A 17,738-nucleotide genomic window follows, 5' to 3' on the forward strand; every position below is an offset into this window, starting at 1 on the left:
GATGTGTGCGCTACCCAGTCTCGCTCACTAACTTAGCTTTCTATGCAATCTATTTTGAAAACATCCATTATGCTCGCTGTGAGGAATGCAAGAAACATTGTGTGCGTCATGGCAATACCTTTTCAATGGGGGGGTGCTGTTTCTGGGAATGAAGACGATCTTTCCGTTTGGCCACCGGAGTCCAAACCCCTGGGTCTGTCTGAGTGGATCTGTCGGATAGTGTGCCCACCTCGGCGTCGCTGTCTGATGAAGTTTGGCCCTTGGAGCTTTCAGATCTGTTTCCGTTTGGAAAGACAAATGCTTCCTCTTCAGAACCTGATTGAAAGGTCAGAAAACAGAGCCAATTAATCATCTGGAAACTTAGACACCATGAAACCAAAATTGACCCTTTTTTTCATTGAAAGTGTTTTATTGCTTTATATGATGAACGGATTTAATTTATTCACATTTAAACACTGATCAGCCAATATAAACAGCAGCTCAAACGTGCTGCGTAACACGAGAATGAACCTCATTGGTTCTTGCTGAAGCTCAAACGTGCTGCGAAACACGAGAATGAACCTCATTGGTTCTTGCTGAAGCTCAAACGTGCTGCGAAACACGAGAATGAACCTCATTGGTTCTTGCTGAAGCTCAAACGTGCTTCTTAACATGAGAATGAACCTCATTGGTTCTTGCTGAACCTGAAATCTGAATAAAAGCCTAAATTCATCTGTTCCATCAATCTGTTCATCATACAAAGCGATTGAGTCTCTTCAAAAATTTGGCCTAAACCTCTGAATTCATATGGATTAGTTTTACCATCTCTTTCAGAACGTTTTAAAGCGTCAAAGTGGTCGTTGCGTAGATGTCAGTGCAGAGACAGAAAGCTCTCAGACTTCATCAAAAAGACCTTCATTTGTGTACTGAAGATGAACGAAAGTCTTGCGGGTTTCAACCAACATGATGAGGGTGAGTAATTAATGAACTATTCATCCATGTGTATGAGCTTTGACACTATCTGTATGCTCGTATACTGTATACTCATAAGTTGACATGAATTCACTTTTAGCAGATATACACATATCAAGAATATATTGATGACTCATCCTGCACTACACAAATGTCTAATCAAACAGTTTCTAGAGTTATACTACCCCTAATGCTATTTACAACTGACAGTAAGCAGCAGATTACAGTCCATGTCTATGACATTATTTTATGGAAACTAGTGTTTAGTACATTTTGAATGTGAAACTAACGGCTAACTGAAAGTTGGTTAGGAGAACTGTGATGACTGTTGAAAAAACGATATTATGCTATACATATAAGTAAAACCTTATAAAAAAGGAAACAATAGAAAAAGAAAACTTGGTTCTGTCTAATGGTTGTTAATTGGGTGGAGGCAGATATGAATACGAACTTGAGGTTTGAATTTAAGAAAGGGGCGGGGCTTAAGCAGACTAAATGATGTCCGACACAGGTCCCCAAGAGAGAAGTTATTTCACCAAAAACGTATGCATGGATGAATCACTCACAATAAGATTAATATGATGCATTCAGAATTTCATGTTAAAATTAAAAATAAATGTACTTTCTGTTTAAATCGGAAATGCATCATTATCAGGGCAGAAACAGTATAATTTTGAAATAGCATAGATAGTGCTGTTACTATATCTGCCATGTCCTTATATGCTAAAAAATACCTATGAAATAGTTTAATGAATGGTAGCATAATACTTTATGAGATGGGCAGTACAAGTATGGGTTCATCAAGCCATTTCAAAAGAGTTTTTAAACGTACATTAGCTTTTTAGGCGCTCTGGAATACTCGTTTTCGATTGGTCAACTTTGCTAACACGCCGTCACATATCTTTTTTAGTAATTACTGTTAAAACACATACTAACACATAATATGATTAACATATAAATGTTCCTACAAGCCATTTCCCAACTCCATCTAATGAGAAAACGGTAAGACTTTAGTTTAGGGTCCAATTCTCAACATGAACTAGTTGCTTATTAAGAGCCATATTTACTAGGATGTCGGCTGTTTGTTAGTACTTATAAAGCACATATTAATGCCTTATTTTGCATGACCATATTCTACATCCTTTAATGGTAACCAATACCTAAACTTAACTACCTTACTAACTATTAATAGGCAGTAATTAGAATTTATTGCAGAAAAGTCATAATAATTAGTTAATAGTGAGAATTGGACCCTGACCCTGAACCCTGAAAGGTGTGACCAAGAAAACCTTACTATTTTACAAGGTTGCGTTTTCAAATGAATTTGTACGATGGGATTTGTATGAATATGCAAAATATTTTACAACAAAGCAAGCATGGTCCACCCTTACGGCCGTTTCACACCGCAAGCGTGAGCGGCGCGTATTTTTTTCGGCGCCCATGTTAATCAATGAGTGCATTCACACCGGGAGCAGGAGCAGCGCGTGAGCGTCGAGCAGGAGCGTCGCGTGAGCAGCAGTGAAGCGGGGGTTTCGGCGGCGAGCCTATTTTTGCTGCGCTGCTGACGCTCCTGACGCTCAATTAAAGAGAAAGCACACTTTTAAAGGACAAAATAAATGTGATTTCACACAAAAAGTGCCTAAAATGCACACAGGAAGCACATGTAGTGTATTTGAACAATAAATGGAGTATGTCAGAAAAGAAAACGAAGAATAAAAAATATCTGTGGAAGATTTTAGCAATTTAAACTTGTTTTGATTATTCAGTTTGGGTGAAAGTATGGTTATGATTATAAAAAATAAAGTAAACTAGCCAGAAAATATAACAAACTTTCGTTTAGTTTAGTATTTAATACTCAGACAGGCATAGGCTCTCGGTCTGCAGCTGCAGTCACGGTGTAAAGCGAAAGCACACTTTTGATGGACAAAATAAATATAATATCACAAAAGCGCTCAAAATGCACACAAGAAGCACATGTGGTGTGTTTTAACAATACCTGGAGTATGTCATTAAAGAAAACGAAGAATAAAAATCATCTGCAGAAGATTTACCCATTTAAACTTGTTTTAATTATTCAGTTTGGGTGAAAGTATTATAAAATTAAAGTAAACTAGCCAGAAAATATAATAGTTTATTTTAGTTTAGTATGTAATACTCAGACAGGTATAGGCTCTATCATCGTGGGAGCCGCTGCTGTGACGCAGCACCAACGCTTCCAGTGTGAATACACTCGCACGTCTGCCGCTGCAGTCACGGTGTAGTTACGCTGAAGTGCTGCTCACGCGCTGCTCACGCTTGCGGTGTGAAACAGGCGTTAAACCTATCTGAGTGTGGTGTAAATCGACACCATACAAAATCGACACAATGTAAAATAGTTACGAACTGCAATGAGTGTGTTGGTAAAATCTCTTAGCTATGCTAGTTTCATGATCACACTACGTATTTCATATCCATTTATAAGATAAATTAGCATTTAAAAATAGCATAGTGGAGAATCAAAAAATTTTTGACGGTGTTTGACGGTTATTTTGCAATATTGACTGTATGCCTTCCTTACTGAATATGATATCATGATTGGCATAAGACAACTCACTCCAGCTGTTGCCCTTAGTGTGGTGGCCTGATACGGGCCCTGGGGTGGAGGGACAAGAGCTACTGGTCACCTGGAACCTCTTCATACACTCCATTCCCACCACATCCTTACAGTGCTTATGGCAGTTTACTCCACAGTCTGAAAGAGAGAGGAGGCAGCAGGGTTAAAATGGTGCTCATGTGCCATTTATATAGGAAACTGGTTGATTGGTATGTTCTAACCTTTGCAGTGATAGCCTTGCTTTATGACTCCCCATAACTATTGGAAAATAGAGGGGAAAAAGTCAGATGAAGTACAAGTCAGAACTGCACAAAAGCATCGGTCGTCAGTTGAAACACTCACAAATCCTCCACAGGAGTCACAAAATGTGGGCCTTTTGTACGTGGTCTCGTGGAAGTTGTGAAGGTTGTGGAGGTTAAAGCCGAGCTTAGCACACACTGACATCCCACGCATGAAATATGAAGTGATTTCCTCTCTGCTGATCTCTCCTTCTCTGGAAAATAAAGGACAGAGCAGGATGAGGCCTGATTTGATTCATTTAATGAATTGCACACATAAGGTTTCAAGTTTATGCTCACCAAGGCTGCATTCACAGTATACAGTAATATTGTGAAATATTTTTTCAAATATTATTTATTATTGTGACCAAAGCTGAATTTTCAGCATCATTCCTCAAGTCTTCAGTGTCACGATGCTTCAGAAATCATTCAGATATGATGATCTATTATCAATGTTGGAAACAATAAAGATGATGATTTGCTGCTCAAGAAACATTTATTATTAGCTACTTTTAAACGTTTTTTTTTTTTTTTTTTTGCATTTGATTTATTTCCTGCGATGTCAAATAAATGAAAAAAATCTATAATTAGTCACTATAAAATCACTATAATTCAAAACTATCATTTTGTAGAAATAAATCAACAGGTAACGATGTAATTTGTTAAATAAATACATCATTATGTAATGATAGTATTTGGATTTTAAAAACAGGAGTTGAATATGTAATGTATAACTAAATATGTACAGTTTCAACATAAAGTATGCAAACCAAACCGTGTGATTTTGCTATTGTATCAACGCTGATCCAACATGATTTCAATGAGCAACAACATGTTGGTTGAAATCAGAACTCAACATTGTTTCGATGTCGCGAGATCTCGATTGTGTGATGATTATGTTCGATGTCATTGATATCTAGAGAGCGGCTAGCATACATACCCAGTGTTGAGGGTAAGGCATTACAAGCAAAGCAAGTTACGTAATCAGATTACTTTTTTCAAGTAACTAGTAACACATTACTTTTAAATTTTCAACAAAATATGTTACTTTTTCAAATGTGTAACCTGAGTTACTTTTTCTCCATGTATTGACTGACAACTCTCCTGTTGAGAGAAATCAGGAGGAAGTGCAGAGGTGTTTTGTGTGAACATGATTATTGTAGATCTATTCTAGACATTCCAGAATGAGCAAGCTGACTATCTAGATAGTGTGGTAAATGTAGCTATACAATAGGATCATGTATGGCTGAAAACTATTGCCATTTTAGTCTTTAAGCAGCCTTATCTAGTCTACATTATGCCTTTGTTGTGAATGTGATTATAAACAATATGCTTTCGTGTTGTGCTGCTAGTTTTTGCCAGTGTTTCTATGATTTTCTGGGACCGGGAAATGACTGAAATGGTTATAGTGTTAAAGTAGCATTTTCCCAAGACGCACAAAAGTATGAACCTGGCGTCCTCCATTCTTTCCGACAACAAAGCACCTAAACACAACCAGCTCGTAGGAAGAGCTTGAAGTGGGAAGTAGGAAACTTCCGATAGCATGTGAATGCAGCATTACGCACATGATGTCATCAACAAGACTTCTCACCTCGTAAATACGAACATCCCAGGAGGAATTGAACGCACCACCAGTTTGGCGAGTTTCACCCTCACTACTTTCTCGCCTGGATGACGGATGTACTACACCAAGCAGGCTCCTGATTGGATAACGCGTGTGCGAACAGACGCCAAAGTTCAGATATTTTAACTCGGGCATCAGGCACAAATTCCCTTTAAATGCGTGAAATGCACAAAAAAACACCAAATAAAATCACTCGCGCAAGACACTTAATTCTTCTCTTTCGCGTGAATGTGTCTGCCGCAGGACCTCCACACTCGCGTCAATGCGTCTTTGTATTGACTTAACGTGGAAATCACTCGCTCCAGATGCTCAATTCTCGCTCGGTGTGAACGCAGCATGAGGCTTATTCATTTAACTTTTGGTGTGAAAGGGCCTTTATATTTGACAAAAATATTTTTATATTATACAAATATAACAAGCAAGCCCAGAAAAAGTAGCGTAACAAAACACTTTACCTAAAAGTAACTATGTAATCAGTTACTTTTTGGGGAGTAATGCAATATTGTAACACATTACTTTTAAAAGTAACTTTCCCCGAATCCTGACGTAGATCGTGTAACGAGAGATGCATTTTGTCTTCACATGATGCACATTATCTAGAGATGTTTGGACAAACTGTGTATATTCATGTCCTTACAAGCAAGTCTTGTTGCACTTGTGGCAATGAATAGTGTCTACATCAACCCTAGTGAAGTGTTTACACACTTTTGAATCTTTTTTCTCTCAGCCACCATCCCTAAATTAAGCGAGCTTTCGGGTTGTGTGTGCGGTGCATTGTGCGAGACAGACACACGTAAGACACACATAAGAGAGAGATCTCTTTTCTGGATTGTTTAGAGTCTTAACATTATCGCAAGTTAAAAGTGGTGAAATTTAATATGTAGCAGTGTTCACACTTTAGTTTAGGGTCCAATTCTCACTACTAACTATATATACTGTGTGTGTGTGTGTGTGTGTGTGTGTGTGTGTGTGTGTGTGTGTGTGTGTGTGTGTATATTATTTATTTATATATATATATATATATATATAATTTTTTTTTTAATATATATATTTTTTTAGTCCTTGATATATAAAATTAGGACAAGTTGATCAAAAGTGATAATAAAGGCAATTATAATGCTACAAAACATCTATTTTAAATAAATCATAATATATTAGAATGATTTCTGAAGGATCATAAGACATCGAAGACTGGAGTAATGATGCAATAAATTCAGCTTTATCATCATAAGAATAAATAACATTTTAAAACCAACATTTTTTACAGTATGCAGCCATTGTAAGCTTAAGACACTCTAAATGTGACTTTCTAAAACCTACAAAAATCTTTCAAACCTCGAATTTTGTGTGAAAAAAAACTGTCAGTTTCATTTCTGTTATAAACTCCTTTCGGGAGTTGCGTCTAGCAGTGTCAAATCCAAGGTCTTGTCTTACCTATCGCTCTCGTGTGTGCAGAAGGAGAAAGGGAAATTTGCAGCGATCTTCTCAAAGTCCTCCAGAGAGATGTAGCCGTCCATGTTCAGATCATAGTTCTTCATGATGGACTGTAGGGGGCAACACAATCATTGTTATCTTGAATGCGAGAGACCGACATCTGAAATCGCCTTGTGACATTTGGTCTTGCATGCTATTAAGGAAGTGAGAGTGGACAGCCAGTCACAGTAAGGAACTGGGCCTATAGGAGTGGGAATAAGTAAATGTTTCTCACTTACATCCACCATCTGTTTAACGTGTTTGGAGATGGTGGCGGGATCCAGGCGTGGAGTCAGTCCCGATCCCCATTCTGCTACCACGGGGGGCTTCACCGGAGCTACGGGCTACAGAAAAAGTGCAGTTGGAAACCTGTCAGTTTTGTTTTGACACTCAACACCAGCTTACATAAGATCTGCAACATAAGAAAATGCTATAGAAATGAAGCCGGTTCATTTATAAAATGTGAATGCTGACATAGGAAGAGGCTTTATTGGAAATAATCAAAAAAGCTTGTACGTAACAACACCCACACTGAAAGCGAAGATAACAATCGCGCGTCTTTCAGCAATGTGTCTTTTTTGTGGTTTTCTTTGAAGTGTGTTTGCACAAAGAGGAGTGCGCTGAGCCCTGTACCCACACATCAGAACGGGATACTCCCTGTCTATAAACAGGTCATGTACAAGGTCAGACAATATGAAAACACTGGCTGGAGGCATGAATATCAGCCGGATGAATATGTCTAATGCATGTCAAAGTTTGTGTATGCGGTCATTTAGATGTTAGACAACTACATGTTCACACTTTCTGAAGAAATGAGTGCTACTTGCTCCCAATAATGGCAAGGTAAGGTTACCAGGGTGTTGCTATGTGGTTGAAAATGAGCTGTGAGGGGTTTAAAGGGTGTTGCTATGTGGTTGCTAATGTGTTCTGAGCTGTTTAAAGGGTGTTTCCATGTAGTTGCTAGGGTGTTACAGTTGGTTGCTTACTGGCCCGTGTCAAAAGAGCACACCTCCAATTGATCCATATTGATTCAGCCTTCAGTTTGCAAAACTCACAGAATGTTTATGATTATTGTGACACAAAATGACAGAACATTTGTGACCTTTTGGAGCTCTTTTGCAATTAAAACTTGATTGCAAACTAGTGATTAGTAATTGGTGTCAATAACAGTAGACGTACAGTTACCTATACATATTTTAATGAAAGAAATTGCAAAAAAATGACATCTAGATGGATGGATTGATGGATGGATAGATGGATGGAAGTGTGGACAGAAGAAAGATAGTTAGATGGATAGATAGTTGGATGGATAGAAGATGGATGGATGGATGGATGGATGGATGAATGGATGGATGGATGGATGGATGGATAGAAGATAGATAGATAGATGGATGGATAGATTGATTCTTTTTTTTCTTCTTTTTTCCCAAGACATCCAGATAGATGGAGGAATGGATGGATTGATAGAAGCTAGATAGTTAGATGGGTGGAAAGAAGATAGATAATTTTATGGATGGATAGTTGGATGAACATAAGTTAGATGGATGTATAGATGGATATAAGATAGATATATGGATGGATGGACTGAATACAGACAGTTTGATGGATGGATAGAAGATAGATATATGGATGGATGGATGGACAGATAGATAGATAGATAGATAGATAGATAGATAGATAGATAGATAGATAGATAGATAGATAGATAGATGGATGGATGGATGGATGGATGGATGGATGGATGGATGGATGGATGGATGGATGGATGGATAGATGGATGGATAGATGGATGGATAGATGGATGGATAGATGGATGGGTGAATAAACTGCTCATAATAGATGTGTATTCAAAAAATTGTATTAATACATTTTAATGAAATACATTTGTATTAATACTTGAATGAATATTTAAGAAATATATAAATGAATATATAAGCATGAGGACCATGTTGTTAACATGTATATCTAGTGTTAGGGTTTTGATTGAATCTTAACCTAACCCTAAGCATGAGCTATAACAGATGAAAAGGCCATGGTTAATTTGAGGACCTCACCTGAATTTTGGGGTTCTTGGGTTCCTTGGCGTAGGAGAGCTCATATATCTCATCCTCCGTGTAATACAAGTCTAGCGAGAGCTGTGGGCAAGGTGGGGCAGAACCGTTACACATGAGAGGACGCCTACTGTTTGCAATCCACATCTCTCAGTATCACACAAACTGCCGAGCGTAACCACAAAGATGAGGGCTGCCCGGTGATATTTTAAAAATACTCATTTAGGCTTATAAATAGATGCAGGCTCTCAGTGGAAATGAAATAAAGACTGTTTACATGCTTCTAAAATAGGCACAATTATTCCATGTACTGGTGGGACCTGGTCAGGTAGTCACAACCCACAGCATGCACGAGGCACAACAAACACTTCCGAGAAGAGAGGCTTTCCAGTTATTGTTAACAAATCACTTTCAAACCACCATTTTCCCTCCGTCTCACCGTTAGCAGGTGCAGCAGGTCTTTGTTGGCCTCAAACGGTGGGGTGCAGTCATGGATGGCCAACAAGTCGCTAATGTTGCTGTATAAATGCTGCAGTTTCCCCAAGTTGATCTTATCGTCCTCAAGGTAGTCTGGCAATGCCTCGTTGAGGGAGATCAGATCTTTGAGATGAACCCCCAAGATGGGCACCTTGAATCCAGTGCATTCGCTGTACACCCGCCTGTAGTTTGAATAGTTGCTGTAGGATGACAGCAGCTCTGTGAGCTCACTGAGAGTCTGTGGGGAAGAGGGAAAAGAACAGGTATTGAGCCTTTCTGAGAAGTTATTTTTTTGGTAGCACTTTGCAATAAAGATAACTTTTTTAACCTTAGTTAAAGGTGCAGTAAGCGATTTCTGAGAAAGTGTTGATATTTAAAATCAACCCAACAAACACACCCCTCCCTTCATTGCTCCGCCCCCAAAATGCATGAACACGCAATGCAAGAGTGGACGCATCTTTATCATAGCTGAGGTCAAGCAAAATAAAGCTTTGTGAAAAATAAAGCAAAGATGGCGAATGAACGACAAGGAAGAACAAAAAAAATTAACAGTACCCAAGAATATATACAAGCAAGAGTTTGTTGTTAGTCCCCAGCAGTTGCTCATCTATAAAGCAGAAACAACCAAACCTCCGTCTTCAGGCCTTCCCGCTTTTCTAAAACTAACGCGGGTCCTAAAGCTCTCGCCTGATCATAACCAGTGATTTTCCTCTGACCTTTTCTCTATTTTAATGTCTCTTAGCCATTTCTCTTTCTACAGTCTGTCTTCAGATCTCCCTCTTACTCACACTCTCTCCTCCTCCTCTATCATCCGTGGACACACCTCTTACTGCTGATTGGCTCACTCTCTCCTCCTTCATCATGCGTGGACACACCTCTTACTGCTGATTGGCTCACTCTCTCCTCCTTCATCATGCGTGGACACACCTCTTACTGCTGATTGGCTCACTCTCTTCTCCTTCATCATGCGTGGACACACCTCTTACTGCTGATTGGCTCACTCTCTCCTCCTTCATCATGCGTGGACACACCTCTTACTGCTGATTGGCTCACTCTCTCCTCCTTCATCATGCGTGGACACACCTCTTACTGCTGATTGGCTCACTCTCTCCTCCTCCATCATGCGTGGACACACCCCTTACTGCTGTTTGGTTCACTCTCTCCTCCCCATCATGCGTGGACACACCCCCTACTGCTGATTGGCTCACTCTCTCTCCTCCCCCATAATGAGTGGAGGACACACACCCCTACTGCTGATCAGCTCACTCTCTTCCTCCATCATGAGTGGAAACGCCCCCTACTTCTATGTAGCTAACTCTCTCCTCCCGCATCATGAGTGGACACACCCCTTACTGCTGATTGGCTTACTCTCTTTCCTTCCCCATCATGAGCTGACACACCCCCTACTGCTGATTGGCTTACTCTCTTTCCTTCCCCATCATGAGTGGACACACCCCCTACTGCTGATTGGCTTACTCTCTTTCCTTCCCCATCATGAGTGGACACACTCCCTACTGCTGATTGGCTACAAGTGTGTTGTGCTGCTTAAATCTAACCACTTTCAATAGCATTTCTCAAAAACACTTACTGCACTTTTAATGTAATCACAATTTATTAATTTTAGTTAGTTAATTTTAAAATATACCAACACATTTGTTTTAACACTGCAAGCTAAACAAGCATAATGTACACTACCGTTCAAAAGACTGGATTTCAAAAGATGTTTAAGGGTCTCTTATGCCGTATTTATTTAATTAAAAAAAATGTAGTAAAAGCAGTAATATTGGGACACACTATTTTTCTATGTGAATATATTTTAAAATGTAATTTAATTTAAGCTACTATTCAGGATTCTTTGATGAACAGAAATAAAAAAAAGAATAGCATTTATTTGAAATAGAAATTAACATTAAAATAGTTTTAAAAAAAACAAAATAACTAATGTTAACAAATTAAACATTATTAAAATGTTACCATTTTGTTGTTGTTATTTATTATTTATTTTGATTTTTCACTTTCATCAGACACCGCTTTGCCATTTCTCTGCTAAATTCTGTTCACTTTTTGATTTTATTTTTATAAAGAAAAGGGCAAGGGCAAAACAGCAGGATTGTTATTTTAATTGTCCTTCCAAAATAGGACAACAGCTAAAACATTTACATAAGGAGCCTGACTCTTTCAGTAAGATGGGCCCGCAATCATTTTTGCCCTGAATTTGGAGGGAAACTTGGAGGGATTTGGCTCCACTAGAACTGCACAGAACTGAACTAATATTAAACACTGAAAACACTGAAAATGATTGACTTCTGGTCACTTTGTTGTGGAGAATGTGAACCGCGCTTAAATATAATTGTAATTGAGTGTATTGTGTATTACTTTTCCCCACCCGAGACCTTTAAGCAAATATTGTGATGCAGCTGTTTCAAACGAATCAAAGAATCAATATATAGATCGAATGCTAAACGATCAATGGCTTAAGATCATGCAATTAGTTAAAGGGTTACTTCAGCGATTAGCATATGGCTTTCTATCAGTAGAAACCCTGGAGTATATTTGAATGATTGTGCTCCCCCCTCTCATATCCCCCTGAGACGAGAGATTTATGCATTTTATTTCTGGAAAAATTACTCCGGTGACACAAATATCGTCGATTTGCCTCATCTGTAAAATGTTTGGCCAGACGCTAAAGACTACAGCCAGCAGAGGGAGCCATTTCCGCATGTTTTTAACTCGCACATGGGGGGGACGGGGCTCAGCTTGGCTCAGGCATTCATGGAAACGGTGCGGCCGGAGGAGCAAAGTGAGTATTTTGTCTTCTCAAGTTAATTCTTATGAAAGTTAATCTTCCAAAGGAATGAACTGAAACACGCGCTGAGAACTACTGCCGCGAGCGTGGACGCGTTTAACTCGGCTCTCTCATCACGAGCTCATTCAGCTCATCACGATGCATGTAAAACTCCTGCTGCGTTTGTGCTGACACTTCCCCAGCGGCTAAATCACAATATATTGAACAGACACTTTCAGTTTTTAATTGTAGTGTCTGTTCTCTAACTGAACTGATTTTATGAAGATGAACGCCGTGGTGGGAAAGTAAAAGTGATTCAGTAGCGGTGGCTTTGGGAATGGCCTCACAGGGCAGCGAAGCATTCTGGGAATTGTAGTCTTTCATCCCCATGAGACAAAAATACATTTTCTGTCTTTTCTCAGTCTAGAAAGCACCAAATTCAAAAATAATTTCACATTTCTACTACATTAATGACCCAGTTTAAAAACAGATTCATCTTCCCAGTGCTGAAGTCCCCCTTTAAGTAAGCCCTTGTAAAAATAGTTGCGTGTCAGCAAAGAGGATGTGGCCAGCAATTCTAGTGGTAAGACTGACCTTTGTGACATCAGAGGAAAGCAGGCTGGCTGTATCTTTAAGACGGGAGATGGAACTATGACACAGACCTCCTATCACCGCCATCAGAGTATTGAAATTCTGAAGAGCTCTCAGCTTCTGCTCAAAAAGGGGTACAGACAAGAAAAATGCACCATTACATTCTCTCAACGCATGGCAACACTCAGCCACTTACATCCTCTTTCCTGTAAAAAAGCACTTGAAAGCAACAGTTATGCAACAGTTCTCCCAAATCATTTCCCAATACAGGAACATCACTCTTGAATGGCACACTTATATCAGATTTCCCCACTGACACATCTTTTGACACATTTGCGTGTTTTGAAGGTGTTTTCTTTGGGTTGTCTCGTTCGTACATTGTGTTTATGTGGTTAAATACAGGGCAGCATACAAACGACATGTGATGTAATCGTTTCCTCTGAGCCAATACATGAAATGTTCACGCATCCTCAAAGTGAGCATATCCTGATAGATGCCATCAAACGAGTGATATGATGCATTTCCAGGATTTTTTATTTTGTAATCAAAGAGACGTCACCAGTGTCATGTTGTAAAATGTTTTAAGATGAGTCAGACGCCTCACAGACAGATATCACAGGCAACCAAAAAAAACGAATTGCCGCAGGGCCGGAGTTAAACCACATGTTTTTTCATGCTCTCTACAGTGCATTTTACGTCAGTGTCCTGATGGAAAGTTACAGACACATATTTCAACATGTACAATTCTTTCATTTTCAGATCCACAACAGTGACTGCCCAGTGCACACAACTTTTGTTTTTAGAAGAGTTTATCCAATAAACTGTCTCAATTTTTCAATAAAGAGTTCAAGGCCACAAAACAAACCAGCCGGTTCTGAGAAGAATCACAATAGTACAAACTTTGATTAGAAGACGAAAAATTAGAAAAGATGTACAAGATTATGTATGAATGAACTACAGATTACATGACGCACTAACAATGATGTAATAAACACTGATTTGACCAATATGCTGATGATTAATTATAGGTAAGTATAGACTAGCCATATTTTTTTTACAAAATTGAACAAAATTGCTGATTCTGATTTGCAAATTGATTAATTATACCTAACATAAAAAGTTTGTATATATATATATATATATATATATATATACTGTGTGTGTGTGTGTGTGTGTGTGTTTGTGTGTGTGTGTGTGTGTGTGTGTGTGTATGTACACACACATATGTATGCATAAATATGTTTGTGTTTAGTATATACACACATACAAACAAACGTATGTCAGAAGAGATTAATCGTGATTAATTGATTTGACAGCACTTACACACACACATACAGCTCTGGAAAAAATTAAGAGACAACTGCACCATTATCAGTTTCTCTGGTTTTACTATTTATAGGTATGTGTTTGGGTAAAATTAACATTTTTGTTTTATTCTCTAAAATACTGATAGCATTTTTCCCAAATTTTAAATAAAAGTTTGGAAAAACAAGTTTTCTTCCAGAACAACCTTGATTGTTAAATTAATTAATCGTGATTTAACATAAATGTTTTTTAATGATTAATATTAATAATATAAATATATAATAAAGTTATCAGAGCTGTGTTGTCACATTACATCACTTCCTCTCCAAGAGTATGGATAGTGTAGATCTTTATTGAGAATTTGGGTAGTGCACCTGATTTATTAAAAATGAAGTTGAAGATGAATTTATATCTTCTATAAAATCGTATAGTACAGTGTAGGGGTCCTGAAGTGTTCATTGCAAAAATTAAATTTCTCAGGAGTAAAAGAATATTACTTGTGTTTCTGGAATCCTGCCGTTGCCCTGGATGTGTGTGTGTGTGTGTGTGTGTGTGTGTGTGTTTGTGTGTAATTACCTGTGCTACATGAATGAACTTGGTGAAGACCTCTGCTCTCTGCTGTGGGGTGTGTCTGTTGAGGATCATGAGCTGGACCCACTGGGAGACTCCATTGCAGAGCATGACGGAGCGCTCAAGCGCCGGATTATCCCTCACTGAGCCATGAACCACGTAACTGCGGTAGTCCAGGAACTAGCGTGACACACAATAATAGACACAGCTGAATCCAGATATGCCAAGCACTCACAAATGTGATCGGCAAGACATAACGATCTTCTGATAAGATCTGACATGTCCAGGTATGAGTGTGACGGGCGTGATCATGGTTACTTTATTAGTCAGCTCTTGTCTGTGCCGTCACTCCAGCACTATACTGAGGTTAGACTGTTACACAAACTCAGACTGCACTAGCTTTTCCTGCAACATCTGGTCAGATGTGAGCGATACTATCATAAGCCTTCGGGGGGACTTACTGAGACGTTGCAGAAGTTTTTGAACTCCAAGTAGCTGAGGTGTTCAGCCATCTCATCTGGTTCCATGTGGTCAAAAAGCAGCGAAACCTTCCTTTTCTTCACAGAGGGAGAGGGAGTCTGGGAAACATTCACTGGAGGATTACTGCTTTCAGACATACAGACAGAAACCAAATAGATTGTCACAAATCAGACTGTAGAAGACAAGAATGTAGTCAGAAACAAAGAAGTTCAGAAGCTTGTTCATTTTATTAATATTATCAGTATTTATTAATAGTATTATGTATAATAATACTAATATCAATTATAATATATGGGTCAATGACATGAAGTGCATATTTTTGTGTCCAAGTGCGTTATCTCCTTTTAAAATAATTCGATATTTTATAAAAACCTATTTACTACTTCTTGTACATTTAAATAAATCAGTAGTTTTCAAGCCATTGAGATCATTGAAAATTATTTGTCCAGCAATTTGTACAGTATATTCTCTAATGTCAGGGTGGCACAACAGCAAACATGGCTCTTTTATAATGAATTGGCATGATAATAACAATAAGGTTTGTAGATCTCTCTCAAATACTGATAAAACTGCTAATTTCTAAGTATGGGTAGGTTGGTGCACTTTCCATGTCAGGTGTAACTCCAGTGCATTCAACTATTTGGTTGTACCACCTGACATAAAAACAGTCAAAAAATTAATTTAAACACTTTTAAACTTTTAAACACATTGTTCTTGACTCAAAAATATGCATTACATCAGTTTTGTCAATGACCCATATACTATTAAATATTAAATATATACTTTTCAGCCTTATAGCACAGTAATCAATACAATGAAATAACACAAATTGAATTATGTTGTGTCTAAACAAGTCAAAACTATCAAAAGTCGTTTGTTTTTTTAATCATAAGAAACATACATTTTCAAGCTTTTTATGGAATGCCAATAAAGCTACTTGAATCTCAAAAGTAAAATCACTCACATGTATGGTGTATTGAAGAGCTGATAGTGTAAATCAGTTCCTTCAACCCTGACCAGAGCCCAGAGATCTCCCATTGCTTCTTCTAACAGAGGGTCCACCTCAAACATCAGTCGGAACTGATTCATCCACTGCCTGAGTCAGACACAAAAGAAGAGACAACGAATCCAGTCAATCCTTCCATTCATTAAATGATTTTTAGGTGCACGTGTGAATGTTGTGGATCCACCAACCTGATGAAGTGGCAGATTTGTGGGCGCCTCTGTCCCCTTTTCTCTGCAGGACAATCCTTATATGTTATCACAAGTCAAGGAGGAAGAACAGAAAAACGAGACCACAAAAACTTACACTCAGTGAAAATAATCCTCTATATAAACAGGCTAAACTAAAACAGGGCAGCTCTTGTTTCTTTGTCAGTGGGATTAAGAGCCATGTGAGGCTGCGTGCTGCTGTGACTGACACCAAGACTATTCTATGAATGATGCTCCCAGCTGTTCGGATGCTATAGGATCAGTAGCATAAATCAATATTTTCCAAATAGGATTTAAAGTAATGGCAGTGAAGCTTGAAGAAGGATATAGAGAAAGCAGCTTATGGGCGAAGATGTGTGATGGTACAACCCAGTTATGCATCATCAGGGTCATATGGACAAGCTGCGTCCCTCTGATCAGTTTCCCTTCCGAGTCTACAAAACAAAACATTTAGAATTAGATATACAAGATGGTTTCCAGGGCATTGCTATGCAGTTGCTAGGGGATTTCTAGTCAAATGAGAGCCCACCTATACATGGCTTGGATTTTACCTTAAGTATATTTTTTCAGCTTATTTTGTTGTCTGCTAGCCTGGATGCAAACCGAACTTAGCCCCGCCCACACATTTTTTAGGTCGGGCAGTTCGGTCTGGCCTCGCTCCATAGAGGAGTAATTATCTCTGAACAGAAACTGTTCGGACCAATGAAATCATCAGGGCGGGCTTAAGACGATGACGGACAGATGATCAACAGTAACGTAATCATCACGTCGTCAAAGGGGCTTGGATTATATTTGTTTCGAATCCTAAACGGAGAGCTTGTTGGTATATGCATTCACCTTCACAATTTCTCTCAAAAATGATGATCATGTTGGGTAAGTACTCTGTGTATCATTACATTATTGTTTTTTTTACAACACCGGCAAAGATCGTTTATTCCAACATGCGTTCAGTCAGGGTTGCCAAGTTTTTACAACAAAATCCCCCAACTACTAGCCCTAAACAATAGCTTCTCGGGGTTGTTCTCCTGGGAAAAAATGGCGTTTGGGGGGTAAAATGTGTGTTATTTTGCCAAGGTTTCTGCTAAAATTCGCACTCATGGGTCTATATATCACATAATAGTCGCTTCAACCCGCGGACATAGAAAACAACGCACGAAAAAAAAACGCAGACTTGGCAACACAGTGCAGTTGAGCTCTGTTGACGTCGGTTCGTTGCTCTGATTGGTTGTCGGTCTATCTAATTGATGTCTTTCCTGGTTCGGTTGAAACACGCCCGATAATCACAGCCCAATGGAGCGGCTTCAGAGTCATATTCTGACTAGAATTGAGTATGACCACGTCAGGCTAG

The 17,738-nt window shown here is 38.7% G+C and overlaps 1 protein-coding gene across 3 annotated transcripts in view; it reads right to left on the reverse strand.

Annotated features, from left to right (window-relative positions):
• The window catches only part of rasgrp4 (RAS guanyl releasing protein 4), a 31,855-nt gene that overhangs the window by 1,088 nt on the left and 13,029 nt on the right, over positions 1-17,738 (reverse strand). For all 3 annotated transcript variants that reach the window (XM_067419072.1, XM_067419071.1, XM_067419073.1), the window contains exons 3-16: positions 16,715-16,824; positions 16,373-16,431; positions 16,143-16,274; positions 15,160-15,301; positions 14,705-14,878; positions 12,827-12,943; positions 9,410-9,685; positions 8,974-9,054; positions 7,159-7,263; positions 6,881-6,990; positions 3,887-4,037; positions 3,766-3,802; positions 3,545-3,682; positions 119-315 (exon numbers count right to left, since the gene is read on the reverse strand). In XM_067419072.1, the coding sequence (XP_067275173.1) occupies positions 119-315; positions 3,545-3,682; positions 3,766-3,802; positions 3,887-4,037; positions 6,881-6,990; positions 7,159-7,263; positions 8,974-9,054; positions 9,410-9,685; positions 12,827-12,943; positions 14,705-14,878; positions 15,160-15,301; positions 16,143-16,274; positions 16,373-16,431; positions 16,715-16,824 (1,829 nt within the window). The remainder of the gene's footprint in view (positions 1-118; positions 316-3,544; positions 3,683-3,765; positions 3,803-3,886; positions 4,038-6,880; positions 6,991-7,158; positions 7,264-8,973; positions 9,055-9,409; positions 9,686-12,826; positions 12,944-14,704; positions 14,879-15,159; positions 15,302-16,142; positions 16,275-16,372; positions 16,432-16,714; positions 16,825-17,738) is intronic.

The sequence above is a fragment of the Pseudorasbora parva genome, chromosome 16 (genome assembly GCF_024679245.1).
Source record: "Pseudorasbora parva isolate DD20220531a chromosome 16, ASM2467924v1, whole genome shotgun sequence".
Classification (NCBI taxonomy): Eukaryota; Metazoa; Chordata; class Actinopteri; order Cypriniformes; family Gobionidae; genus Pseudorasbora; species Pseudorasbora parva.